The sequence below is a fragment of the Megalopta genalis genome, chromosome 5 (genome assembly GCF_051020955.1).
Source record: "Megalopta genalis isolate 19385.01 chromosome 5, iyMegGena1_principal, whole genome shotgun sequence".
NCBI classification, from domain to species: Eukaryota; Metazoa; Arthropoda; class Insecta; order Hymenoptera; family Halictidae; genus Megalopta; species Megalopta genalis.
This window is the reverse complement of record NC_135017.1, coordinates 25,439,739-25,466,366: the sequence shown is the minus strand read 5'-3', so window position 1 is coordinate 25,466,366 and position 26,628 is coordinate 25,439,739. Positions and strand designations below refer to the sequence as shown.

General features: G+C 29.2%; 6 protein-coding genes, 1 long non-coding RNA gene and 1 other non-coding gene across 10 annotated transcripts; 3 read left to right on the top strand and 5 right to left on the bottom strand.

Annotated features, from left to right (window-relative positions):
- The first annotated feature begins 223 nt into the window (after positions 1-223).
- Positions 224-3,732, top strand: LOC117223956 (putative helicase mov-10-B.1). The gene is made up of 11 exons (XM_076521835.1): positions 224-491; positions 650-721; positions 843-1,286; positions 1,358-1,522; positions 1,609-1,777; positions 1,841-1,977; positions 2,037-2,159; positions 2,237-2,451; positions 2,571-2,847; positions 2,915-3,209; positions 3,282-3,732. The coding sequence occupies exons 2-11, from the start codon at positions 669-671 to the stop codon at positions 3,420-3,422; spliced, it is 2,019 nt and encodes a 672-aa protein (XP_076377950.1). The 5' UTR covers positions 224-491; positions 650-668; the 3' UTR covers positions 3,423-3,732.
- Positions 3,721-6,226, bottom strand: PIG-U (phosphatidylinositol glycan anchor biosynthesis class U). Its single transcript, XM_033476526.2, has 4 exons — positions 5,277-6,226; positions 4,872-5,074; positions 4,081-4,786; positions 3,721-4,003 (listed from the first exon to the last, which is right to left on the bottom strand). Exons 1-4 carry the CDS (start codon positions 5,404-5,406, stop codon positions 3,750-3,752), a joined length of 1,293 nt encoding a protein of 430 aa, XP_033332417.1. The 5' UTR covers positions 5,407-6,226; the 3' UTR covers positions 3,721-3,749.
- On the bottom strand, positions 6,108-6,214 carry LOC117224009 (U6 spliceosomal RNA). The gene has a single exon (XR_004491084.1). It is a non-coding gene; the product is annotated as a U6 spliceosomal RNA (small nuclear RNA).
- A 595-nt stretch (positions 6,227-6,821) lies between the features above and the next one.
- LOC143259471 (uncharacterized) lies at positions 6,822-7,370 on the top strand. The gene is made up of 3 exons (XR_013033396.1): positions 6,822-6,869; positions 6,950-7,042; positions 7,116-7,370. It is a non-coding gene; the product is annotated as an uncharacterized LOC143259471 (long non-coding RNA).
- Positions 7,075-9,238, bottom strand: LOC117223933 (WD repeat domain phosphoinositide-interacting protein 4). The gene is made up of 7 exons (XM_033476527.2): positions 9,021-9,238; positions 8,374-8,641; positions 8,049-8,289; positions 7,811-7,959; positions 7,614-7,715; positions 7,420-7,538; positions 7,075-7,309 (listed from the first exon to the last, which is right to left on the bottom strand). Exons 1-7 carry the CDS (start codon positions 9,067-9,069, stop codon positions 7,200-7,202), a joined length of 1,038 nt encoding a protein of 345 aa, XP_033332418.1. The 5' UTR covers positions 9,070-9,238; the 3' UTR covers positions 7,075-7,199.
- A 439-nt stretch (positions 9,239-9,677) lies between these two features.
- On the top strand, positions 9,678-15,276 carry LOC117223934 (vesicle-fusing ATPase 1). The gene is made up of 10 exons (XM_033476529.2): positions 9,678-9,790; positions 10,016-10,104; positions 10,708-10,932; positions 11,010-11,637; positions 11,721-11,945; positions 12,026-12,325; positions 12,409-12,699; positions 12,783-12,967; positions 13,034-13,192; positions 13,274-15,276. The coding sequence occupies exons 1-10, from the start codon at positions 9,779-9,781 to the stop codon at positions 13,389-13,391; spliced, it is 2,232 nt and encodes a 743-aa protein (XP_033332420.1). The 5' UTR covers positions 9,678-9,778; the 3' UTR covers positions 13,392-15,276.
- A 133-nt stretch (positions 15,277-15,409) lies between these two features.
- Positions 15,410-22,777, bottom strand: Lkb1 (Lkb1/serine/threonine kinase 11). Of its 2 annotated transcripts, none has more exons than XM_076521832.1 (6): positions 22,280-22,777; positions 21,332-21,452; positions 20,165-20,350; positions 19,948-20,084; positions 19,521-19,864; positions 15,410-18,457 (listed from the first exon to the last, which is right to left on the bottom strand). In XM_076521832.1, exons 1-6 carry the CDS (start codon positions 22,621-22,623, stop codon positions 18,297-18,299), a joined length of 1,293 nt encoding a protein of 430 aa, XP_076377947.1. In that variant the 5' UTR covers positions 22,624-22,777; the 3' UTR covers positions 15,410-18,296. The 2 variants fall into 2 exon arrangements, with proteins under 2 accessions (XP_076377947.1, XP_076377948.1); XM_076521833.1 differs by lacking the exon at positions 15,410-18,457 and adding an exon at positions 18,795-18,920 and having other exon boundaries at positions 22,280-22,775.
- Positions 22,778-23,556: 779 nt separating this feature from the next.
- On the bottom strand, positions 23,557-26,476 carry Zip102B (Zinc/iron regulated transporter-related protein 102B). Of its 2 annotated transcripts, none has more exons than XM_033476534.2 (5): positions 25,633-26,476; positions 25,354-25,480; positions 24,750-24,976; positions 24,512-24,646; positions 23,557-24,439 (listed from the first exon to the last, which is right to left on the bottom strand). In XM_033476534.2, exons 1-5 carry the CDS (start codon positions 25,726-25,728, stop codon positions 24,191-24,193), a joined length of 834 nt encoding a protein of 277 aa, XP_033332425.1. In that variant the 5' UTR covers positions 25,729-26,476; the 3' UTR covers positions 23,557-24,190. The 2 variants fall into 2 exon arrangements, with proteins under 2 accessions (XP_033332425.1, XP_076377949.1); XM_076521834.1 differs by having other exon boundaries at positions 25,354-25,535; positions 25,633-26,474.
- Positions 26,477-26,628: the final 152 nt, after the last annotated feature.

Sequence of the window (26,628 nt, the reverse complement as noted above, 5' to 3'; positions counted from 1 at the left end):
ATCGTCAAGCAATCAGAGCAAAGCAATTTCGGCTGGAAATTCTTGCAGAAACTTAGGTATCGTTGTATCTGAATTTTGCCGCTTACGGTATTTCAAAGATCCTCCGCTAGAGGACGACACAGCTCACACAACAATGGTAAATGGCAAGCAATGGCAAGCAATGATAAGTCCCTACAAATTGGTACAGACTGCTTGTGCAAAAATTGGTACACAGCATGGAAACCCCCTGCATGTGAACATATTACATACAATCATACAACATGTGAGATAAGATAACTTTTCTAATACTATTTATATTTGTGTATGTACGTATATATTGTAAATCTTATCACTTGATGTCTTGTTGGCGGGCATGGCTTGTCGACATTTTTTTCATTCAGCGGTAACTATAAGTGGGATGGCCAAACTGCTCTTTAGTTGCAAGTACGAATCAGTTCACAGGAAAACCCCTTTCTTTGTACATCATCGTATGCGTACTAAATTCTTTGTCCGTAAGTATTGAAATATTTTCTTGTTCTAAAAGCAGTACTGTATTCGAAATTAATTTTATATTATATTTTATAAGTTTTTATAAATATAAAACAGTGCTTAATATAAAATAATATGCTGTGTATAAATATATATTCTAAAGTCAATTGTAATAATATAGATGCATTAAGATCTCAAATATGGCAAACAGTACCACAAAGGGTAATAAAAGAACAGTGGTTCAAATAAGCACGTAAGTAACGTAAAATAGCAAAAAAAACATTACCACTTGTATATAATTACGCAAGTTATTTTGGATAAACAATTGGTATGGCACTTACTTTAATCCACAATAATGTTACATTTCATTTTAGGCATTGCACTAGCTATGGGGTATTAAAACTATTACCTTTAAGAGATTCTATACCACCTCGTGAATTAAAAGTAGCCTTGAAAAATTATCAATCAGAATGTGGTGGAAATGATAAGTTATCCAAAGACTATGTAAAACTTATTAATAGCTTTTCAGATATGAAGAAAATAGAACCTGAAAATTATTTGGTATTATTTAAGATGTTTTTATATTTGGAAGCATCTGCATACAAGTTACATACATCATACCATAATTTAAAGAAATATGTGCTCGTACGCGAGCTCGGACCAAATTCTGATTTTGTTATCAATGTAACCACCCTAGATGAAGATCATCCATTCATTACTATTGGCGATTTTGTTAAAATTGTACATCCACAGCGTAAATATTATGCAAGAATTACAAATATAGAAGAAAAGAATGTACTTATACATATACGCAATAAGTGAGTATAAAATACCCATTAGAGATTGTTTTTAAAAAAAAATATAATAATTATTTTAAAATATTATATAGGAAGGTACAAAAAATACTTTTGAATCAGGATGTTGACATAAAGTTTTACCCATCCAGCTGGTCAATTAAGTGTTGTCATTATGTTTTGCATGTTTTATGTAAAAATAATTTAATTAATTCACTGTATCCTAAAAGAGATACAGACTATGGTACTCCATTAAAAGTGTAAGTTCTATATAATATAAATTTTTCTCTATATTCATATTTTTATTTACATTTTTCTAATTACACTGTAATTTTATGTATTTAAGAACACCACATAGTGACTTTGAATGGGTGAATAAAAATATAAAAAGCAACCCAGAACAGAAAGAAGCTGTTATTAATATAGTGCATAAAACAGCACATCCTGCGCCATACATATTATTTGGTCCACCTGGTACTGGGAAAACAATGACATTAGTTGAAACTATTTGCCAGGTACAACATGGGAAATTATTATAATACATTACATTATGGCATAGAAATTTATTTTCATTACAGATAAGAAAAAGACATGTATCCAAGAATATTTTGGTGTGTGCACCTTCTAACACAGCAGCAGATGAAATTGCAAAACGATTATTAGAATTTATTCCATGTAAAGACGTATTTCGAATGTATGCACCATCCAGAAATTGGTAAGACACCTGTTATCCTAAGCAATTATTTTCTTACTACCTTTTTTCTTTATATGTAGGGAGGACATAGACAAAAACATTAATCCTTCTACAAATTTTGTTAATGAAGCATGTGTTTTCTTGCCAAAAGATATTTTTATTTTAAAAAAGATAGTTATTGCAACATTAATAACATGTACAAGGTATATTTTAAGTTTATTTTTATTAGTATCATTACTCCAATAAGAATAATGTAACAGTATCTATGATTCGTTTTCAGATTAGTATCACTTAATTTAAAAAGTAATCACTTCTCGTATGTATTTATTGATGAAGCAAGTCAGAGTATAGAATTAGAGTCTCTGATTCCTATTACTTTAATAAGTTCACGAAAAGCGAATAAGGAAGGTACATTGCATGGCCAAATCATTCTTGCTGGTGATCCTTATCAGTTAGGACCTGTTGTTTGGTGCAAAAAAATTGAACACTTATTAAGTGAGTATCATGTTTATTATTAATACGTGATTGCATATATTTTATTAACACAATCGATGTGTTAAAAAGTGTGATGAAATAAATATTACCACTAATTTGCAATTTGATTACTATATTAGGTAAATCAATATTAGAAAGACTAATGGAAAGAGAACTGTATAAAAAAAATGCCGAAGGCCAGTACGATCCTCGTTATATAACGAAGTTAATACGCAATTTTCGTAGCAAAGAACCTATTTTACACGTATCTAATGCTTCATTTTACGAGAATGATTTAATATGTTGCATGAAATCAAATGAGATATTGTCAATTCCGAATTTTTCATTATCAAATCGTACTTTCCCCATTTTATTTATTGAAATCTATGGTACAGAAAAAAGAACTGAAAATGGAAGGTAAATGGAATGTATTAAGTTTTTATTTTCATTTAGTATAATTATTTATAACAAACAATGTTCTTAGTGTTTACAATGAAGAAGAAATTATGATGGTATCTAATTTTGTATCAAAATTTATGACTGCCAAGATTGGTGCACATACAATTAAAGAGAATGATATTGGCATCATAACACCCTTCAAGCAACAAAAAATTATGATTCAAAGGAAACTAAATAAGAAAAATCTACGAAACATAACTGTTGGAACGGTAGAAACGTTTCAAGGGCAAGAAAAAGAAATTATAATTTTAAGCACTGCACGTTCCCAAGTGTTTCAACATGATGGTAAAAAACATATTGGATTTTTATCAAACCCAAAGGTAAAAATTGTGTAATGCTTATGAAAATTATATTTTATGCGAATAAACTAATAACAATAAATTTTTTTCTAGAGGTTTAATGTAGCTGTAACTAGAGCTAAACATTTTTTAGTAGTAATAGGAAACCCCGATGTTCTCTGTAAAGATTTACATTGGAAAAAACTGTGGTATTATTGTAATAAGAATAATGCAAACTATGCATTAACGGTATAGTAGCCTTGATGCAAGCGTTAATTATATCTAAGAACACATTGATAAATTAATTTTTATATCATGAAGTAATATACTATCTTCTCACGACAAGATAGTAGCAGATACTAAAAAAATATGGTAGCTATCATTTTTTAACTACGAATGGATAACAATATGTTATAACAAAAAAATTGTTGCGTAAAAAAGTTTATGTATGACTAATCAATTTGATATATAAATAAATTGTAACTACTTTTAGAATCAGTAAAAACTGGATATCTATATCATGTAAACTATATTGGGGCATTAATAAAACAGATTTAATATTGAACCTTGTACAGTACAACTTTATTCTAAAAGTAGTTTTGTTTTACTTCCGCTAACATCCTTATTAATACCATGACGTATTGCAAATTCATGTTTTACACTTGCAAATAAAATATCTGTTAATAAGAAGATTTGTGCTATTGCAAATGCTAGTGTAACACCAAAGTAAAAGTTTGCATTCGCTGATCTGGAATAAATCCACTGGTACCATACAGTGGGTGCAAATACTGTACAAAATAACATGAAACAACCAACAATGAATCCTTGTTGGGTATCTGAAAATAAAGGTAAATATCATATTCTAACTGTAACGAATAATAGGACTTGATATAGCTTACAAATTGATACTTACACTGAAATAAATGTTTCCAAAGTGGCAATAGAGATATATAAAATCCAACATCCCCAATGCAAGGATAGGATTTAAATATTGCAGCAATTGCTAAGTAAGAAAATGCTAATAGCATTGGATCATGTCGTAATCTCAATGCTAATGGTACTATATACAGTAAACCAACATTTATTTGAAATGAAGCAATGAAGAGCCATCTAAAATGCTCAAACATTTCTGTAAAGAAGTACCAATACAGTCCTATATTAGGACGTAAATCGGGAACTGTTAAAATAAAGCCAGTTGTGCTCCAAATAAACGACCAACTTCCCATAATATAATAAGAAATGCAGAATAAGATTGTTAACATACTGACAAATAACACAATCATAGAAATTATGGTATTCTGTTTTTGGATTGCATTCTTAGAATGAACTATGTAAATAGTTGCTGGTACCATGAGTGAAATAGGATACAATCCTTGTAAAGTAAGTAATGAAATTGACAAACAGCTCCAAAATACAGAACATTTTGTCATTGAAATTAATGCTATGGAATACAATAAATTTGTGAATACTGTTGTTGTATGTCCAACACAATTTAGTATTATATATGGATTAAATAAATATGCTGCTGAGACATACATTGTGGAAGTAGAAACTGTAGAATTATCATCTTGAACTTTTATATCTTCATCTATTAACTTTTCTTTCTCATTTTTGGAGGCCTGTAAACATTATTATTATTTGAATATTACAATTGGTTGTACTATCGTAAAATTATAATATCAAATATTAAGAAATTAAACTGACCAATTCACTTGCATATTGCTTGGCTGTAAGTGCAAGAAGTAAAGCAGTCAGCAAATCAGTGAAGATAAACAAAAAGAATAAGGTCCATTGAGGTAAATATTTTTGAATAAGATCAAAAATGTATAATCCAATGGGCGTTTCATGAAATAAGTCTCCTATATAAGGGTCTACACCAAAATTATATAAATGGACACCTTCTGTCACTGAAACAAACAAAAAAAAACAATTTATACATACTGATGCAATTGCTTTTATAGCTAATTAATTATAATATTTTATTTAAATATCCATGTAGTGTTAACATCCTGATTACGTAGGCAAAACAAGTAAGAAAGTTTAAGAATGTGTAAGAATTTTTATTACCGGAACATGAATTTTCAATAAGAAAGTGACAAGTATTCTAACCTCTTTTCCAAGAATTTAACGCTGTTGATACTTCCACACGATCACTGATAACTTTTTGGTATCCAGAGTTCATCAATAAATATCTAATAGTAGCAGCTAATACAAAATTTGATATCCATTGTTTCGACATTTTTTTAACAAATTACAAATCATTCGTGTATTTGTTATATGGAATGTGCATAACCGGTATCCAAAGAAGCATGTCATATGAGCTCTTCTTTTATTTAGTAACGTCAGCTGTATATATTATTTTTTAAAATAAAAGTCTTTTTAAAAGATATATTAATCACGCGTTTTGTTACTGAAAACGCAAACCACAATACGCGACCAGAAATACAATACATATGAGGACAATTTATTGTTTACTGTTAAATTGTACTACTATAACCGACCACGATTCGCCTAGTATGTATTCATTTTATTTTTCATTCTTTTCGTTCTCAATAAGAAAAATGCGCTGCTTTAAGAGAATTTGTTAACAATTCAATTTGAAAACGTCATACATTGTATGCCATCACTACAAGAACCAACCTTGTTTTCAATGGAACTAAATTACGTTAAGTATTGACAGAGAGTATTCTCCCTGGCATTAATAAATATTATTAAGATATTTCATATATATTTACTATTTAAGTAATTACGCATTTACTACAATTTTATCTAAGTACAAAAACATAACATTTAAAAAATACTTTCTTTAAATATGAACACACTTTATTAAATTGATTATATACTTTGAAATTTTTTAAAATTACATCTTAAATTTGTTAACAGTTGTTTCCAAGTAATACAATTTTCTTTTCCTTTTTACAATTTCCAAAAGAAATAGCAAAAAATGTGGAACGCTTCACGATTTTGCGTGTCATCCTTGCGCAGGGGCCATGCTAATCTTCTCTGTATCGTTCCAATTTTAGTATATGTACTGCCGAAGCAAGTACGTCTGAACGTACTTCGTGAGTTGCTTATATACTAACGAAAGGTACAGTGAGTACTAGCGAGAAAATGTACTTGTGCAGCCATCTAGCGATATATTAAGAAACTATAGTCTGAAAGTTTACGAAGCAAGTAAGTCTTGGAAATAAGCATAACGTAAATAAATTAATTAATTTACCACGAAAATCTTGAATTATATATAATTTATGTATAGTGCTATAATATATACAATTGTATATTGTTTCCCTTGAAAAATAAAAAGATCAATAACATAATTCTACATAACCTCGAAACAAATTACAAATTCATTATTTTTGTATGAATATAAATATATTAAACCATTAAATCTTTGTAGTTATGCGATTGACAAATCGACGATATGCTGTATTTATTGGAATATTTGTGGGACTTATTGGAACACACTGTTATGTTAATATGATTTACCCTGCGCTTCATCCAGAATATTATAGTATGTATGATTTTTTCGAACTTATCATAATTTTCTTAACTAATATTTAAATAGTTAAGTTATTTTAATGAATGTACAAGCCAAAGTATATGTTCTTACTTAGAAAACATACGGCGACAAATAGAAGAACAATATCCAGATAAGAAGATTTAATTATGATGAAGCAAACTTTTATTAGTGGAATTGATACTGTCAGTAATGCTGTTAAACAAATGTACAACAAGGTAGGTGAAGAAAAATACCTATTGTATAAAACTATCTTTTATTACAGTATGCTATAATTGGACCACTAGTTTCGAAAAGAATGTATATCACTGAAAATTTGTGCATATAAAACAGACTAAAGAACACTTAGAATATTATGGTATAAAAATCAATAAATGTAATGACTCACACTCTCTTTTTACAATAATTAATGTAATTACATTACTGTACAGATATTTGCTGCAAGAAGTTTCTTACTTATGACTAGAAACTTTCCTACAAGCATAGAATTTTATGAACATAATATACAGTTCATGTTAAAAGTCATCATGATCACAAACATCTAGGAAGACATCAAATGCTTCACGATTGCAGTTTCCATCAGCAGTGAAAACATACTTATGAAATGTCCCATCCATACAAATAGCTGTAATTTAATGTAAAATATGTACATATAATAAATAATAATTTGATTTAATATATTTAAATTCTATAGTTCTATATTAATTTAATAGTTGAGTTGCTTGTTTGCAGTACCTATAACAGAACTCTTTGTACCAAATGCACATACACAAGCACATTCTGGTGGTACTGTGAAAGTAGCCAATGCCCATTGACTTTCAACATAATTCCCTAAAAATCCCATGTTTGAGAAACTATAACAAAATTATTCATTAATTTTGTGAGCTTGATCTTTATAATGACTTTGAATTTGAACTCGGGTTACATACGTGGATCTGCGATTTAACTGAGTGTCTTTTAATGCAAATATATGCACAGTTCCTTTGTCACTGGAAGCACATAGAAACTCAGAGTCTCTGCTAAATGTGATACTGTAACATATATTGAATATTTATGTTTGACAAATTAAATATAATATTTGCATAAAATATATTTTTATTTTTAAGAAAATACATGTAACATTTACCAGTAAAGTGTTGCAGAATCAGCACCTCTCCTCAATTCCACTAGTAAATGTTTACGTATACTATCCCATACTCTAACTAATGTACCCTGTGTAGAAGCAGTTGCAATCATTGTTCCACTGCTATTAACTGCGAGACAAGCCAATGCACCCTAATAGTATTATTTGTAAATATAAGATACTAAAAGAAGACATAGTAATTCCAATTTTATTCAACTTTATCTATGTGAAATATACATACTTGATGTGCTGCAAGAGTTGCAGGAGCACTGGATGTACCAGCTTCTGTACCTCCAAGATCAATCATCTGTACACTGCCTTGCTTATGACCAGGGAAAGCAAGAAGCTGCTTTTGTGCAGTAGCCAATGTAGCAACTTCGATCAATCCCATTGGATTGTCTCTTGTCTCTAATGTTAATAATCTTCTTGTGGGCATAGGAAATGAAAAAACATGTATCTCATGTTGAAGTGCCACTACCATTCTGTTTTTTAAAATTATTCCTAAGTGAGTAAATGCATCATTTATATAGACTAAAATGAAGATTTTGTTTTATGAACAAACTTACTTGTCTCTGCGTAATCTAACAGCTTTAATAGGGCTAGTGAATGTAACTTCCATTACAAATTTTTTAGACAGATCATCATAAATGAGTACTGTGTTCTCTGCAAACTTTGGTCTTGTGCCACCTGCCACTATAGCAATGATGTTCGTTCTCCACAACATCTCTGCGATGGCTATACTTCCCATAATATCATTTCCCAAATGTGCTTTCTCAACTAATGGTTCTACATTGTATACTCTAAGACCAGATTCCATACAACATGTAAAACAACCTAATGCAGAAAAAATATTTCTTCAACAGTTAATTTAGGATATATATAAGTTCACATTTATATTAATATAAATATTACAATAATTTCAATAGTCAAAAAAATGTACGTGATTCACAATAATTAATATGACAACTAGAATAAAATAAACAAAGAAGATTTCTCATTATGATGCATTAGAACTACGTGATCTATAATTTTGTTTTAGTTTCTTCTAAAGTATATGAAACAAAATTAATTATTGTGAATTTATTGTTTCATTGATTTTGGTCTTATCACAATAGCAAAATAATATGAAAACGAGCATTACATCTTAGGATAGTAAGGATATGTACGTCGTAATAGTTAATTCGTAGTAATTAAAACTGTAACTAATAGTCACCTTGATCTTGATTAAATTGCAAACTATGAATATTTTTTTCTGCAGCCATTTGATTTCACATTAAGTTAACGAAACAGATGGTTTCTTTTTGAGGCCTTTTTCGATTTTTTCCTCTAATAACTACAGTACGTGTTTTTGTTTACATTCTTATTTCACAATCATCTGTGAGAAAATGTTTGGTATAGTATCTCATTCTGTTTCATTCTTTCTGAAAGGCATACACTGTATGCACGATGTAATAGGAATAAGGCCGATTTTCACTATTGTAATGTAAATCGATCTTGAATGTTCAAAAATTACGTGAGGAAAATTTGTTAAGAAAATTTTTATAGTGTTTGATTAAAAAGTAACAATTCATCCAAGTGTGTAAAATCATGTAATAAGTCTTGATTTGTAAAATACAATAATTTTAATGAAATTGTAGGTTTTGTTTTTTAGGTTTATATGTATTACAACACAAGCAACTGATACATTTGAATACAAATACTTATAAAATCATGATATAAATTTGAATAAGGCAATGTTTCTGCCGTATTTTACATACATAATATAAAATATTAATATTAGATAATAACAGCGACGAGAAAGAAATAGAAAATTGAGAGAACAAACTTCTACCAATTGTGAACAAAGTCTCTAGTCCAACGACGTCCCAGAATTAAACTCCTGTTGTATTGGTCACATTGATTGTCCTAATATTCTGCATTGCAGGTTCCATACTGTGTAGGGGCCTGTGTTCAGAAAATTCTGTCAAAAAAATGTCAGCAATGGTAAGTCTGAAATGTAAAAGTGACTGTTAATCTCATTTTATTGTTTGTTGCACTAAGATAAAGCAATAAGCATAAATTAGACCTAACTAAGAAACATTTATTCACACAACTAATCCTGTAACCACCCCTCCTTACTTCAAGTCTCATCAATACTTTTGACTATGGATATTGCATGCTTGTATGAAAGCCATTAAGTGTTTAAACAACAAAATCAATTTTTTTCAGAGAATGAAAGCAGTCAGGTGTCCTACTGATGAACTCAGTATCACTAACTGTGCTATAATTAATCCGGATGATTATCCAGATGAAATCAGGTATAGATTCATCTTCTGATTTATTCATTGATTTGATATCCATGTGTAATAGGATTTTAAGATTAGACGTGACATAGACATAAAAGCTTTCAATTAAATTATGATGTCAATTACTATTTTTGTGTGGTAATACTTATCACATATCTATAGGTATACATATAATATTATGTCAATCATAATTATTTCACATTTAAACAATGATTTATTAAATCACATGTATTAAATTACATGCTCTTTGTAGAGTATTACATTATACTTGACACAAATTTTAATATATATATCTACATTTTTATAGAAGAAAAGATTATATATTTTGATAGACCAAATACTTCAAAATAATTTTAGGTCACAAAAATCTTACTGATATGAATCTTCTGTGATTTTAGTTCAAATAATTTACTTAAACATTTTTAATATACATATATAAGAATGAAAAATTTTATATATAAATTAAACAATTTCGTTATTAATTAAAATCATGGAAAATTCTACAATTTATGTCAATGTATTTTGTATCTATATGTATATATGTATAATTTAAAAATAAAGTCATTATTGCAACTTTGTAATCACTCTTGATATTCATCTAAACATATGTTTTAGGCACATTGAAGTTACCACTGCACCAAATTATCATTTTGTATTCACTGTAAAAAGACATCATGAAGTACCCAGAGGAACAGTGGGCTTTAGTTTACCTCAAAGAAAGTGGGCAACCCTTTCCCTCAATCAGGAAATTGAAGTACGACCTTATCACTTTAATCCTACCTCAAGTACAGAATGTCTGTGCAATATTGTATTGGAAGCTGATTTCTTACAAAAGAAATCGTATGTACATATTATAAATATTTATTTAGTTACGTATTTTAGTTAACATGGTAAGAAACAATATTTATTTATTTTAGAACGACATTGGAACCTTATAATACCGATGAAATGGCCAGAGATTTCCTATTGCAATTTTCGGGACAGGCATTCACCGTGGGTCAGCAGCTGGTGTTTCAGTTCAAGGACAAGAAAATGCTTGGTCTTGTAGTCAAAAGTTTGGAAGCTGCTGACCTTTCTGCTATAAGCTCTGGACAAAACACTGCACCTAAGAAGACTCAAATGGGACGTTGTCTAGGTGACAGTGTGATACAATTTGAAAAGGCAGACAATTCAAGCTTAAACCTTGTTGGTAAAGCAAAAGGGAAAGTTGTTCGCCAATCAATTATAAATCCAGACTGGGACTTTCAAAAGATGGGTATTGGTGGTCTAGATAAAGAATTTAGTGCAATATTTCGAAGAGCGTTCGCATCTCGCGTTTTTCCACCGGAAATTGTTACTCAATTAGGTTGCAAACATGTGAAAGGAATTTTACTTTATGGTCCACCGGGTACAGGTAAAACGTTAATGGCACGACAGATAGGGACCATGTTAAACGCCAGAGAACCTAAAATCGTCAATGGCCCTCAAATATTGGATAAATATGTTGGAGAAAGTGAAGCTAATATTAGAAGATTGTTTGCCGATGCTGAGGAGGAGGAAAAGAGAGTATGAATATGTTTTCAAATTTTATAATAGTCTTTACTAAAATACTACTGTCTGTAAGATAAAAAATGAAACATAATTTTCAGCTTGGACCAAACAGTGGATTGCATATAATAATTTTCGATGAAATAGATGCTATTTGTAAGTCTAGAGGCAGTGTTGCTGGTAATACAGGGGTACATGATACTGTTGTGAATCAGTTACTTGCAAAGATTGATGGTGTAGAACAATTGAATAATATCCTCGTTATTGGTATGACCAACAGAAAAGACATGATTGATGACGCTTTAATGCGACCTGGTAGATTAGAAGTATGTTTCAATAGTCATTACTTATACATAACTATCTATCAGAAAAAAATCATTTTAATAATATTTTTATTTATCCCAAGGTACAAATGGAGATTAGTTTACCAGATGAGCATGGGCGATTCCAAATTCTTAATATTCATACATCCAGAATGAGAGATTATAAAAAAATAGCACCCGATGTTGACCTGAAGGAATTAGCTACATTGACTAAAAACTTCAGTGGCGCAGAATTAGAAGGTTTAGTTAGGGCTGCTCAGAGTACTGCTATGAATAGATTGATCAAAGCCTCTAGCAAAGTAGAAGTCGACCCTGCAGCGATGGAGAAACTTATGGTTTCCAGAACTGATTTCATTCATGCTTTAGAGAATGATGTTAAACCTGTAAGCAATTTCGAAAGAGAGACTATTAACAAAATTACAATAATTACAGCTTCAGAAACATGTTATGCATTTTCTGCTTTTAGGCGTTTGGTACCAGTGCAGAAGCTTTGGAACATCTTCTTATTCGCGGAATCATTAATTGGGGTAAACCAGTGGCAGAAATCTTGTCTGATGGTAATCTTTACATTCAAGAAGCTCGATCTACTGAGGGCTCCGGTCTTGTATCAGTTCTTTTGGAGGGACCACCTAATAGCGGAAAAACAGCTCTTGCTGCTAAAATTGCAAAAAATTCCGATTTTCCATTTGTCAAAGTATGCACGCCGGAGGATATGGTTGGTTTTACCGAATCTGCAAAATGTCTTTCAATTCGGAAGGTAATGCATTATTTTAGTCATTTTAATTAAATTACTGGGACAGTAAAAAGCATAGAAAAATGACTTTACATTTATCGTTTTAGATATTCGACGATGCATATCGCTCACAGCTTAGCTGTATTCTAGTCGATAATATCGAACGCTTGTTAGATTATGGACCTATCGGGCCTCGATATTCGAATTTAACTTTACAAGCGCTCCTAGTTTTATTGAAAAAACAGCCACCACGTGGTCGTAAATTACTAGTTCTGTGCACAACGAGCCGCAGGTAATGTATCGATCCTACTTCATAATTTAAATTTTAACGTATTATTCATGATCAACGTACTTTCAGACAAGTATTGGATGACATGGAAATGTTATCAGCATTTAGTACACTTTTACATGTACCCAACTTGTCGACTTCCGACCATCTTTTGAGTGTTCTAGAGGAGGTAGACCTTTTCACTAAACAGGAATTGGGATCTCTGCATGCTAAACTTCAAGGAAAACGGTATATTTGCAATTATGTATTAAAAAGATTTTGTATATATCTATGAATATGATAATTCAAACGTTGCACACTTTGTTACAGGATATTTATTGGTATAAAGAAGTTGCTGGGTTTAATAGATATGGCACGTCAAGTAGAACCAAGCTATAGAGTCCCCAAGTTCCTCTCGAAATTAGAAGAAGAGGGTGGTTTAGAGTAATCTGTAGACTGTGGATTTTCTGCATTTATGGCAAAAATGTGTAGGTCAAATGCAAAGCAGTAAAAATATTTAAGCAATTAAAATATACTGTTGTTATTTTGATCTCTTTGAAATGATTAAAAACAATAATAAATGTTTCTGCAGCACCAGTATCTTGCAATTAATGCAGACAAATTTTATTTTGCAAAAAATCCGCAGATTAAGTAATAAGTATTTAATGAAATAATTGTGATTATTTATGTAGGAACAAATTAGATGTTGTTTACAGGAAAAACAGTTCACATTAAGCAATTGATTGATTTGCATTTAAATGCATGTTAAACGTAAATGAGTTTAAGAAAAACAGATAAAGTTATTGTTACGAACTATGTAAGTACGTGTTATAGAGAAAAACAAGAAAAGCATTTAAATTATTTGTAATGTTTGTAAAAATATGTTTTTAAGTTGTCTACAAGCAATTTCCATTTTTAACAGCTTATTTACAGTAATTATTGAAAAAGTACAGTATATATACTTTTTCTGTATTTCTTTACAAATTTTCAATGGGCAATGATTTATTACAGTAACCCTTCAAAAGATTCGCAGACTACAATCTGCCTTGTTAATTTTTAAATACGATATTATTTCAATAATATACATATAGTTGCACTTCTAGTATTATAGAATTATAATGTATCTTTATAGACTCATATTCCATCGTACTACCGATTAAGTTTCATGAAATATAATGGAACATAAATGTTTTTATATGATATTAGTAGTTATTTTATGGTTATAATTATGTGGCATCATTTTAAAATTCTGGTTCCATGTGCAACAATTTAGCAATTTCTAAAAATGAAAAGATTTTATATTCGTATTATGTAACGATAAAATATTTGAATCTTCTGAAGCGTTACTGTGCATGAACAGTTAACAATTTACAATAAAACTTTATAATGGAAAAAAATTGTATGACAGGTGTACAGTTGAAATGTAAAAAAGAAAAAATATAGTAACTGAAGAGTGAAATTTCTTTTCAAAGTATATAAGTATTTATCACTAAATAAATAAAAAATTGTTATGTTATGATTGCTTTGAAAAATTAATTGTATTCAAATCTGTGGCAATATATATGTGTGATGTAGTAGGTTTTTGTCTACATAAACATGAACTTTCTTTCTGCAAGTTACAGAAATATGCTTCCTTTAATTTATTTTGCATTTTATAGTATGATAGATCTGATCCGTTACCAGTAACTATAACTTTTGTAATAATCGTCACAACTATTTATTTATCAGAAAATTGAACTATTATACATATTGTAGACATATATTTTTATGCCTCCATTTGTATGTAATGTACATCTCTATATAACTATCTGCTGTGTGTGATTATTACTATCTCAGAAGTTTATTGTAATTCTTGTTGTAAATGTATGTATATGTATTTGGTTGACTGATGTTAGTAGACTCATAGTTAATACATCTTAGAAATATCTTTAATGAAAATCACTATGAAATCATTCCAAATGTGTGATGTATATTAATATTTATTTCACTGTTAAACAAATATATTCTCCATTCTCTAGTATCATCTAAAAGAATATGACGCATAATGTTCTAATTTCAGATGGTTTAATAAACTTTCAATCTGTAATTGTTTAACACGTTAGAAATATTAAATTACATTTTCATGATGGTACATTTATGTGTCGGTTAATGATTAAAAAATTGTTCAATTTGATGTTTGTATATAACATTAAATTGCTTAGAAGGGAAGTTATACAATATAGCACACTTCCTCTTATGCTCGATAAGGAATATAATGTGAATCATATCTCTGTACTTGAAAATAATATCTATGTATTAACAAAATGCAATAATAAACTTATATCTTGCAATTACGTGGTATAAATTAATCATTTTATGTACAAAGTTATTTTTACTTTAAACATACTATAGGATTCTCGGATGGTTAACAATATAAATTACACTTTTTGGTTTTAATTTAGTAATAAGGCTTAATGAAAACATAACTTACTTCAAATTATTATTCTGTATTATTTTTGTACTCATATTTTTAAATGAATATGGCTGTATTTCACATCTAACTTACACTTCACACCTACATATATTTACATTTTCATAAGCAAAACAATTTTCGTATGTGTAATATAAATTTATATATAAGATATATAATTCCAAACAGCACATTTTTAATGCATCTATTCTAAGAAAAATGAAATGAGAAAAACAAGACATTTACATGTAGTACAGATCATAATCTAAGAGTTTACATATGCTCTACAGCAAACATTTTTACAAACATTTGTAATTCTATACATTAATATACAATTTTTACACAGCTAGTCTTTTCCATTTATAGTGCCTTGCGATAATATACCTCAAGTTTGAAAATGTTTTATATAATGTTCGTTTATTATGTGCGTTTACAACTTTGTAATTATTATAATAAAAATTTTATATGAATGTATGCAACTGTTTTAAATTAGTCGTACTAATTGGAATTATAGCGGCAACAAACAATTTTTTAACAAAATTAATAATCTTTCAATGTGATAAATTTGTAACATATATATTATAAAGGAATAATGGCGTCTATAATGATTAAACAATTTTGGGAGTTCAATCTGTTAGAATTACTTTTATGATGGTATTTATACAACTTAACAATTGCAATCGCGAAGATAAATTTGAATGTATTAAAAGTGTATACCCGTTGTGTATACATATATGTAAATGTATTATTATACATACATACATATGAAAAGATATTGGGGAACGTAATGCACTACGAATATATATAAAAATAATGCGCATATATTTTTGTGTATAAGTCCTTTTTTTTAAATTTCTTATCAGTTTCATTAATGTTATGCTGTAGATCTTCTAGATTTAAAAAATACGGTAAGTAAAAAAATTAACAGAGTAGTATACAAATTTCGTTATCACGTCCCATCAATATACATGTTTTACTTCATCATACAATTATCATTATATCGTTGCTGCGCTATAGCGTTTGCGATCAACAGTAAAAAGATTTTACAAAAGAGAAAACAAGATTTAGATTATCACATAAATCTGATATAAACAACTATTTTCTATTATATTATTTTTCTTTATTCTTGTCGTGCCAGTGATCGCAATTATAATTCCTTTTTCTTTATTTTAATTTACGCAAAGATAAAGTTAGTATGTGTATATATATATATATACTATACTAATTTTATCTTTGCTTATCTACAATCAGAAAATGCGTGACTATTCTCCATGTGCTTTGAGTACTTGGCAGTATTTAGGCACCTTACTTCCTGCAAGGAAAGAACAATTTATATTTCATACTCGCTATACTTCGAACTCTGCATGATACGTAATTTCATAACATTTCTTTAGGATTTTCTTTCTATATAAATTATGTCGACAAAATGGGGGTATTTAAAATAATATCGATTCCGATATCATATTTGATTTTTACTTATCCTAAACAGAATATTTTGCTTATTCTTGATATATTGTAACGTCTATTATTTTTTAGCCATTAATAATATTTTCTTTAAGAAATAAATAATTCTGGTGTGGAAGCGTGTCAAGTATACAATTCATTGTTGCTCTAAACGAATTGGTCGAATGCACGTTACCTTATTTTTCATTTTAAAAATTCTTAAATTTATCATTTGTATTTGAAGTACATGTGTATAACATGTTTGTATAGAAACGTAATGTTTGCCAGGTGTATCACACTACGTTGACAATATTTTATATAACTTTGTAACATAAATTTGGAACACTTAGTACGAAGTTTATACGCAGATATATCAACAATATCATGTGTATGCTTAATAATACTCAAGTACGCCTCAATAATATCTATTGTAAGTATGCGTGTAAACAATTCTTATAATCTTGTATCATACGCGAATCAATACCTGTTACGTGTTAAGTCATGTTACAAGCATTGTGTTAAGTGTTTGCAAATTGGCTCGTAAATATAATACTATTTTACATATGCAGAGTTTATAAACACAGATCATGTTTTTTTTTTCATTTCTAAATAACAATTATATAGAAAATATTCTTAACATGTACATACACTGGAGAAAAGTTTTCAATATCGATTAAAAACGATATTTGTGACTTGTATTTCATATAAACCAGCACCAAGCAAACTTACACGCTCGAATAATTTGAATCTTCTTTGTCTTTCTTCTTACATTAGATTACACGATTTCCTTATTTTACAAATACTTTGTTAATATAGTACATAAACGAGTCCGACTTACAAGCACAGAGAAGGGTAAAGGCTTCCCTTCCATGAACAATAGTTTCTATTCTTGCTTTAAAACTAAAAAAATATAAATATTTTTGTTAATAATGTCAAAATTAATAAAATACCCATTTCTTCGAGAACAATATATTTTAAATTTACTAGTGGCGTGCATTTAATTAAAACTCATACACGAAAATAAGACTAAATATCAAAAACAAGTTAATAAATTTCTGTGCTGTATATTTAATTAATTTCTTTTAATTATTGAAGCTAACAAAACGCAAGAAAAGTGAAAGTTGTACACAAATTTTAACAACAGATTGCTTAAGAGTTGTATGTTCATTATGGCACATGAAGGAAAATCACTTTATTTGGACTTCGAGTGATTAACCTCATAATTAGTAGGACATGACGAATTATCTACTATGACTATTTAATATTAATATCACAAATGTTTACATTTAATGCTTTTGAATTAGTTCAAATTTTATACTCAATTCGAGCTGCGTCTAGATAAACTGTCTTAGCGTTTCAGCGCGTTATTAGATTCTCAGTCATCTCCACTGCAGAGAAAAATTGTATCTGACATAGTCAGGAAAATACATAATTAAAAAATAAGCGTGGCAGCAAGACAAATCACGATGGCTTGCAAGATGGAAATTTTTTAACGCTAATGCATGAAATTGGTTTGCGCCATCTTCGTTTACTCTGATGTGAATTTGATTTGCTATTGTGACTATTCCATGTAGTTTTTTGGTCTTCACTGGTTCTGGCCATTTCTTGATGCCTTTTTTCCTCTGTATGAAAAAACGAATCTAATTAATATTTTGTTACATATTTTTGTTGAGGGTTAATATTATTTTAAAAATTTTTTAAATCTAATCCTATGTAAGTAAAATTGATAATTATGATTGATCATGCAGCGGTAGAATATGACAATTAATGATAGTTCTCAAACACAAATTAAATGTTACTGCTCATGATTTACTATGTGCATGATGCATTTCAAAAGCTAAGGCATAAGAAAATTAGAAACAAACACTCCTTAGTTAAAAATATCAATACAATGCTATATATGTATGGTTTTAAATGTTTTAAAGGGGCAAAACAGGGTATACACTATATAGAGAGTACCCGTTTTTGTCAGCTCGCAACATCTTAGGTAGATATAAGTGTGTCATTGTTACAGAATGGTGCATGTCTTTGATAAGAATACAAGTAGTCGATTTGAAAAAGATTGTTCGTTATTCCGTTTAGAATCTGAAAAGCAAAAGCTATATTTTATTGCATTGTCTATATGCTTTTCTGTTATTATGATTAAAATTTACATTTATTAAAGTTTGCCAAATAGTATTTTTTTTTGTATAATAAGAAAAATTGGATTCAATTTAATGTTATTTTAGCATAAATAATCATTATGTTTTATCTGTTCAGAATCTGTTCCTTTTTTGCAATAACAAAATATAGTCTACAATTCTTAATTCACAAAAATTCCCATGCAAATACTCTGCTCTTCATTATTGAAACACAATTCACAAATGTAAATTAAACAAATCACATATAACTACTAAACAGTATTATTTTTCTAATTGTAGCAATATATAAGTAACATTCTATCAAACAAACGCTATTTTTCAGCAATAATGTATTAAGCATTAAATGTGTATCAATATCAAAGATTCTTACACTTTTTTACATAGTTCCATACATGCAAGTTTTAATGCATTTATCTTACCTTTGAATTAGTTAAAAGTACATATAATATTAAATACAATAATAACATGAACGTTTAAGCTCCAATACGTAATTATAATACCATACTGCACGATGCAAAATAGAAGCTATTAAAAGATTGCATACCATTTAGTTGGCGTTCAGTGTAATACGTAGGATTGTCGTCACCTCCGTAATGATAGTCCATCAGGTACGGTAGTACGGTCATACTGTGCCATTTATGTCCTTTGAGAGGAGGTATAGGCACTTCTTCTTGTGTTCTAGGATGCCTGCATATAGTCCATGGATGCCTTCGAACTTGTTGTAAATTAAATCTTTTATCTGCATCTTTTTGTAACATTCCTTGTATAAGAGATCTCAAAGGCTCTTCTACTTCTTCAGGTATTGTATATTCACCTTTCCCTATATTCTCATATAATTTATAAATATTATCGCCTTGAAAAGGATATTGACCTGTTGTTATATTGTACCTACAAAATAAGAAAGAATTTATATTATCATTAAATGAATGAGTTCAATTTTTATATTTGCATATAAATAGAAATAAACTTACAGTGTAACTCCACTGCTCCATATGTCTACCTTAAAGCCAGAAAACGTTTCACAGCCATTTGCTATTTCAGGAGGCTGAAATGCTGGTGACCCTTGTCCCATTTTACATATGTCATCTTCAGAAAACATATCTAATGCCTGATAGAAAAATACAGTAAATAGGAAATAGAATATAAAAAGGTGTTTTAAAAATTACAAAATTAAAATTTGATGTATACCTCAGCAACTCCAAAATCGCTAATCTTCAAGGTGCCGTCTAAAGCCAGTAATAAATTTCCTGGTTTGATATCTTTATGTACTATCCCTTTACTGTAAAGGTATTCTAAACCATCCAACAACTGACAGAAATAGTCATGTGCTTGCCAAAGTGGAAGCTTTTTAAGAGGTGTGCTTCCCAACATATCCTGTAAAAGATCTAATAAATAGAAATCTAATTGATGTCAATTCCATGCAGACTTATGTTCCAAAGAACAATTGCATGAAATAATATGTCCTTTCCAAATACATAGGTCTACAGAATGAAGAATTATTATTGCAGTTATTATTTGAGAAACGCTTGTTACGAACTAAACAGTGTTAGAGATAACCTTCATCTTTTTATTATTTATGTAGGATGTAGCACTTAAGTAGGAACATCTAAATACCTCCATTACTTTATGGTTGTGCAAAATATCTTCCTGTCACAATGTATTGCATGTAGATATATTGAAAAAACATATTCTCAAGGACAATTTTTTGCACAAAATTTCAAATAGAACCATATAACTAATTCCATTTCCCATAAAAATATATTAAACTATTTCTGTCAAATACAGTGGTGCCCACATAACTGCCATAATTTTTCCTCATTTAACTGCAACTCACTAGCTCTTAAAACTGGCTTCGTGTTATTTTTTCTCAAGTGCCAATCGAGCTGGAAAAAGTAGCTCCTAGCATATACCTCTCCAAATAGCTGCAATGCTAGCACTACTGTATTTGGTCTATCTTTTCTAAGTTGATATTCAAATGCTTTTTTCTTCTTGTTAAACATTAAAATTAAAAAGTTGAATATTTTCTCATATGGGATGAACAGCAGTATGAAATACTGCATTAAAAAGTAAATGGTTCTATTTAAAAAAAATCTCAATGATTTTAAACCTTTGTAAATATTTTTGAACAGCTATAAATAAAAAAATATGGATTTTTCCATTTGGGTGCTCTATCCCGTGTAATATTATAGTTAAAATATTAAGTGCTTAGAAAAAATAATATGAACAATCATATATTTTGAATTAGTCCTCACAAAAATTACATGTAGAATTATAATTATAATAAAATATCAATTTGTACAAATGTATATGCGCAATGCATTCTAAAATAAACCATATAAGGCTTTTAAACTTTACCTGTAATCCACATACACAAAATTCCATAACTAGGTACATCTTCTCCTTTTCATCATTATATAAAACATCTACAAGGTTAATTACATTCTTATGTTTTAATATCCTTAATAGTTTTATCTCCCTGTTAACGAACGTGAACAAATAGTATTTAGAATTATAGGAACTAATTATATATATAATTTAAAAACAAAAGCATTTGTTGTTTTTAAACATTAATGTTGTCTTTTAAAAAATGTAGATTTTACTATTTAATGTTTATGTTTTCTGTTATAAAATCTTATATAAAAGCATTCTACTTATAACATTTAATTTATAAAATTCTTTAGATATTTTCATTGTATATATTATTATAGTATTTTGTACATTTGTCTTTGTTATAATAATACAATACTCATGAAACTCCTACATATTGTTTGACTTTTAGATAATATAATATGCATGGTATGTTAAATTAATGTATATGATTTGTCAATTTCTTGAATATTAGCTTTGCTACGACATGAGATTAGACAATTTTTCTATTATATTGCACAAGTGGTTTAAATTTTAAGTTTTTCATACACAAATGGTTATAAGAAAAAACATCATTTTTTAAATTTATCAAATAACATACTTTCCTGTATAATTATATTAACTTTTATGAAATAATTATTCTGTACAACTGAGACATAAAACTTGAAGAGTTTTTTCTGCCTTCAAACTTTTGATATTTGTAAAAACTGTAAAAACGATGATATCTGTTTATTATTAAAACAGTAATATGGAAAGTACATATATCAAATGTGTGGAAGTTCAAAAACATTGTATCAATTTGACATTCTATTGAAAAAGACATTTCATACACACCAATCTAGTACATAGTGTAAATGATTGAAAGTGTTTCATAATGAGTCTTGTAATCGATATAAAAAGCTGTTCTGGAAGAATATGAAAATTTGTTAATCGTACCGTTGAACGTTAAGCTCTCCGTTCGGGATTCTACGAAGTTTCTTCCTTTTTAAAATTTTCACGGCTCTACGACAAAGTGTCTCTGAGTCCAGCACTTCTTTCACCTTTCCGTAACTACCTTCACCAAGAACATCACCCATAACATATTTACCAATAAATTTACATTTTTTCTTTTTCTCCTCGTATATAATCTGATCAGAATCCACCCTATGGAAGAACATGTTGACTTCATCCAAATCGTAGTTTGGATCATCGTTAATCCACGTGACTGGTTCGATATCTTGAAATATTCCATCGTAGATTTCTTCTTCGTCCGGGTCACATATTGTGATCCTATTGTCCATTTTTCACAACTCTAAATTGGACTAAACTGTTATTTGAAGCCACGCAACTTTAACCTAAAACACGACCGGCACCACCATTGTTGTGAATTACAGCTGTATGCGGCCACGGCTTGTGATAACAAAGGATTCGGATCGTCACCTCAGTTCCGGAACACATACACTGCCACTCAAAAGTATGTGGACACTTTCATAATTGCAATTATGTACATACATACTTACAAAATTATTTGTAACGAATTTCCTGAAATTTTATATAGTATGTATTAATTTTTCACTTTTTTGCTAAATACACAATATATATATATATATATAATAGACATAATTTTCTACTTATTATTATAAAATATTAAATTGTTATATCCAGTTAACATCAATGTATGTAGTTATTAAATAAGAAAATCTTAAAAACTATCCATATACTATGCACATATACCTCAGAATATTAAACAATGTAGAATGTAGATTATTTTTAACATTGAATTATTTAAAACATTTAAAGCATTCAAAGGATTTACATAATTTGATTACTGAACGCAATAGTACTAATAAATACATATTCTTAAGAGAATTTGACAATAAACGTTGTTCAATAATATATATCTATATTACATACAAACACATACATATAGTGCTACATATGTAACACAAAAATTATTACTGTCCAGATACTTTTTGGCAACAGTGTACATTAACTATATTAGCGGCTAAATTCGAAAGCACCTTGACTCGTCTTACATAAAAATAATTATCCAACTAGTAACACATTTCAAAAACACACATTTTTTCGAACTTACTAGCACTTTAACATTAGCTTCAATTTGGTTTTATTAATACACAAAGAACATATGTATGTCATATTTGAAGATTTGGACACATAGTCATAAGCTATTCTGATTGGTCAAAGGAAATTCGTGTATAAAAAAAGACAATGCACACATTAGACGTAATTTTTATTGAAACGTTTGTTATATATTTGAACAGAAATTAATATAACATAATTAATAGTATCAGTTTCATGTATATATTTATATATATATAGGTCATCATGTGCGAAATCTTTATATTTGTTCACCATTTTTTATGGAGTGAAATTACAAAACATTTTTATGGTTTCAAATGTAGCGTATAGCATGTAAATACATATTAGAAAATATAATGAATTGGTAATAGCATGGAGTAATATAAGAATAAAAATATTTGAGTTCTGTATAAAAAATTTGTCTACTGATAAATAATACTTAATAAGTATCACTGAAAATTAGAAACTCATTTAAATGTCTTTCTATTATTGTACACAATATTTGTATCCTATACGTCTATTTTTCAAATTTATACAAATGTATAATCATTATGTGATATGCCCTTTCTACAATTATATACAATACATAGAATGTATCACTTAATTATTACTAAAAAAAATGTCCAAACAGACAAATTTTTTAGGTACACCCTCATGATTTCAAATAAAAATCATGAAGTTTATTAAAAAATTATACCCTCTGATAAGGGAGATACTTTATATTATACACAATGGAAACATAAATGTACTTTTTGTATGATGATTTTGTCAATGGTGATGACCAGTTGTAATCAATGAAGGCAGCAATGAGCCTATCACTAAAACTAATATTTCTTTAACTTTGAGCCCTGAAGAAGTCACTGTCATGTTGTCAGCAGTTGGTAAATGGGTATAGTTGCTATTTCTCGTCATTAATTCTGGTAGAACATGCACAGTTGCAACATATAGGAATGTGCCTGCACTAAACAACATTGCCACACCAGTTGCATTAACATTACTAAGAGTTTCTTTTCCTTCCTACAAAAAGGAATTAAATTGTGTTAATATTTATATAAGTTTCAGTTTGATTTTTCATAATTTTTAAATTACCTTCCCAATACCGAAATAAGTTAGAAGAGCAAGGCAGGGTGCAGCAAGAGAAAATACCAAAAGATGCCTACTTATTTTTTTCCTATCTACTCCTTCATGAAGTAAAAATGATACAAGACCAAATGCAGCTGGAGCCTGTAGGACATTATTAATTGGATTTTTCAAGTTTACTGTAATTTCATGTCAGGTCTTGTATACCCTAAGTAAATTATATTGCACATCTCCTTATTCTTTTTACCTTATGCAGCATTATTGCTAAAAAAACAATTAATTCTACATCAGCTTGCGATGTAGTTGCAGCAGCTCCTAATGCAACTCCATCAGCTGCTGCATGAACTACAAGACCCAATGTAGCAGTAACACTTCTTTCTCTTCCTCCACTTCTTCTAGCTGAGCACTGATCAACCAGAAGCATAAATACAAAACCAAGTATTAAACTAATGCCTATTAAGGAGTGAGGATCATCTAAAAAGATAAAGATAAGAAACAATAAATTAATTCAAATTAAACAACATTGAATTTTCCAAACAGTTTAATCGACTTTAAAACTTAAGCGCATATCTTTTAATAAAACTAAAATACTGTAAACACTTTTCTATGTTTCCTACCATACTAGAAATAAAATGCAATTTTCATAATTTGTTATACAATAGTTTAATCTATAGTACCACCATTGGAAAAGCAATTGAAGTTTCTTATAAGAAAAATATAAAGTTTTCTAATCGAACAGTTATACTGTATATGTTCAGGAATTTATCCATTCACGAATGCATTAATACTGTTTGCATAATAAAATATAATAATTTTTACAGTTGTTATTCTAATCTATTAGTAATACTAACTGTGTAATTCTTGATGGCTGTTGCTTCCACCAGTAAACAATGCTCTTATACCTTCAGGTATTATCACAGCTAACGCAGTGCCAACAAGAAGTCCTGCACCAAGTATCGAAGTCAGTTGTAATTTGTCCTAGAAAGATTAAAGGTTCATGATGTTCATGATCATGGAGAGTTCTTTGTAGCATCTGTAACCAGTAGTTCAAGTGCATGATAATTACAGAAAATAATCGATAAAAGGGATCTTTTATTCTTCTGTCCATCATGCAATGATAAACAAATTACCTCGGACAAATTCATGACTAAAGGTAATGATCCAGAAATACAGGAACCAATTAACATCACTAAGGAAAGCATCCATAATACCGAACTTTCTTCCATTTTTCAAGATGTATTTTCTCAGTAAATGAAAAGTGTTTACTTTATGTAGTTGATACTTTCATATTTCCGTGACAATCGAACAATCAGATACGTGATATTCATCGAAACAATTCCATTTTTAATTATTATATCTTTCTTAAGACACGCTTTCCGACAATCCAACACAATCTGTTTTCGTCTACGTAGCAGTTTTCGCGGCGAATACTGTTGTATAGCGTATGGCAATGACACGAAAGCAACCCACTTTCACAACCATAGAATAGGCACTGTGAGGTTTCGTAAAATACAATTTGTAGGAAAATTTTCGTTGATCTCCCTGATGAAAAGATATGATTACAACCGAATATGTTCTACAATATGAGAAACAGTGTGGAAATAGAGCGTTTTTTAATTAAAACAGTACTATTTTATGAAAGGAATGGTATAATTGCACTGAATGTAAACTGCACAGGGATGATGCATCCAATGCCACTGAATTTATAAAAAAAAGAAGACCAATGAACTCAAGCTTATACATATACATTATAGTTTCATGGAAAATATTTGCTGCCGTATTTAGACTTCGGATCATTCATTAAATGCTTTTTAGCCTTGATTCAGAATGTATCTAAAACTCTCTAACCATTTCAATGTCACATCTGACGTTACCGATACTTCAAGATTTTCAGATATGCAGACATTGCATTTTATCAGATTAGAATTTGATTTGGTTGCAAGATTTCATTTTGAATGTTCATTCTTCCGATTCTTGAACAAGATTACATAGGTAAATCATCTAGGATTTTCGTAATTATGTATATTTATTTTTATATATTATCAACGGTTGATCATTTTGTTTGAAAGTTCAATGTTTTGCCACTACCTGTAATAGCGATGTTTGAACCTTTGAATGAAGCGCGG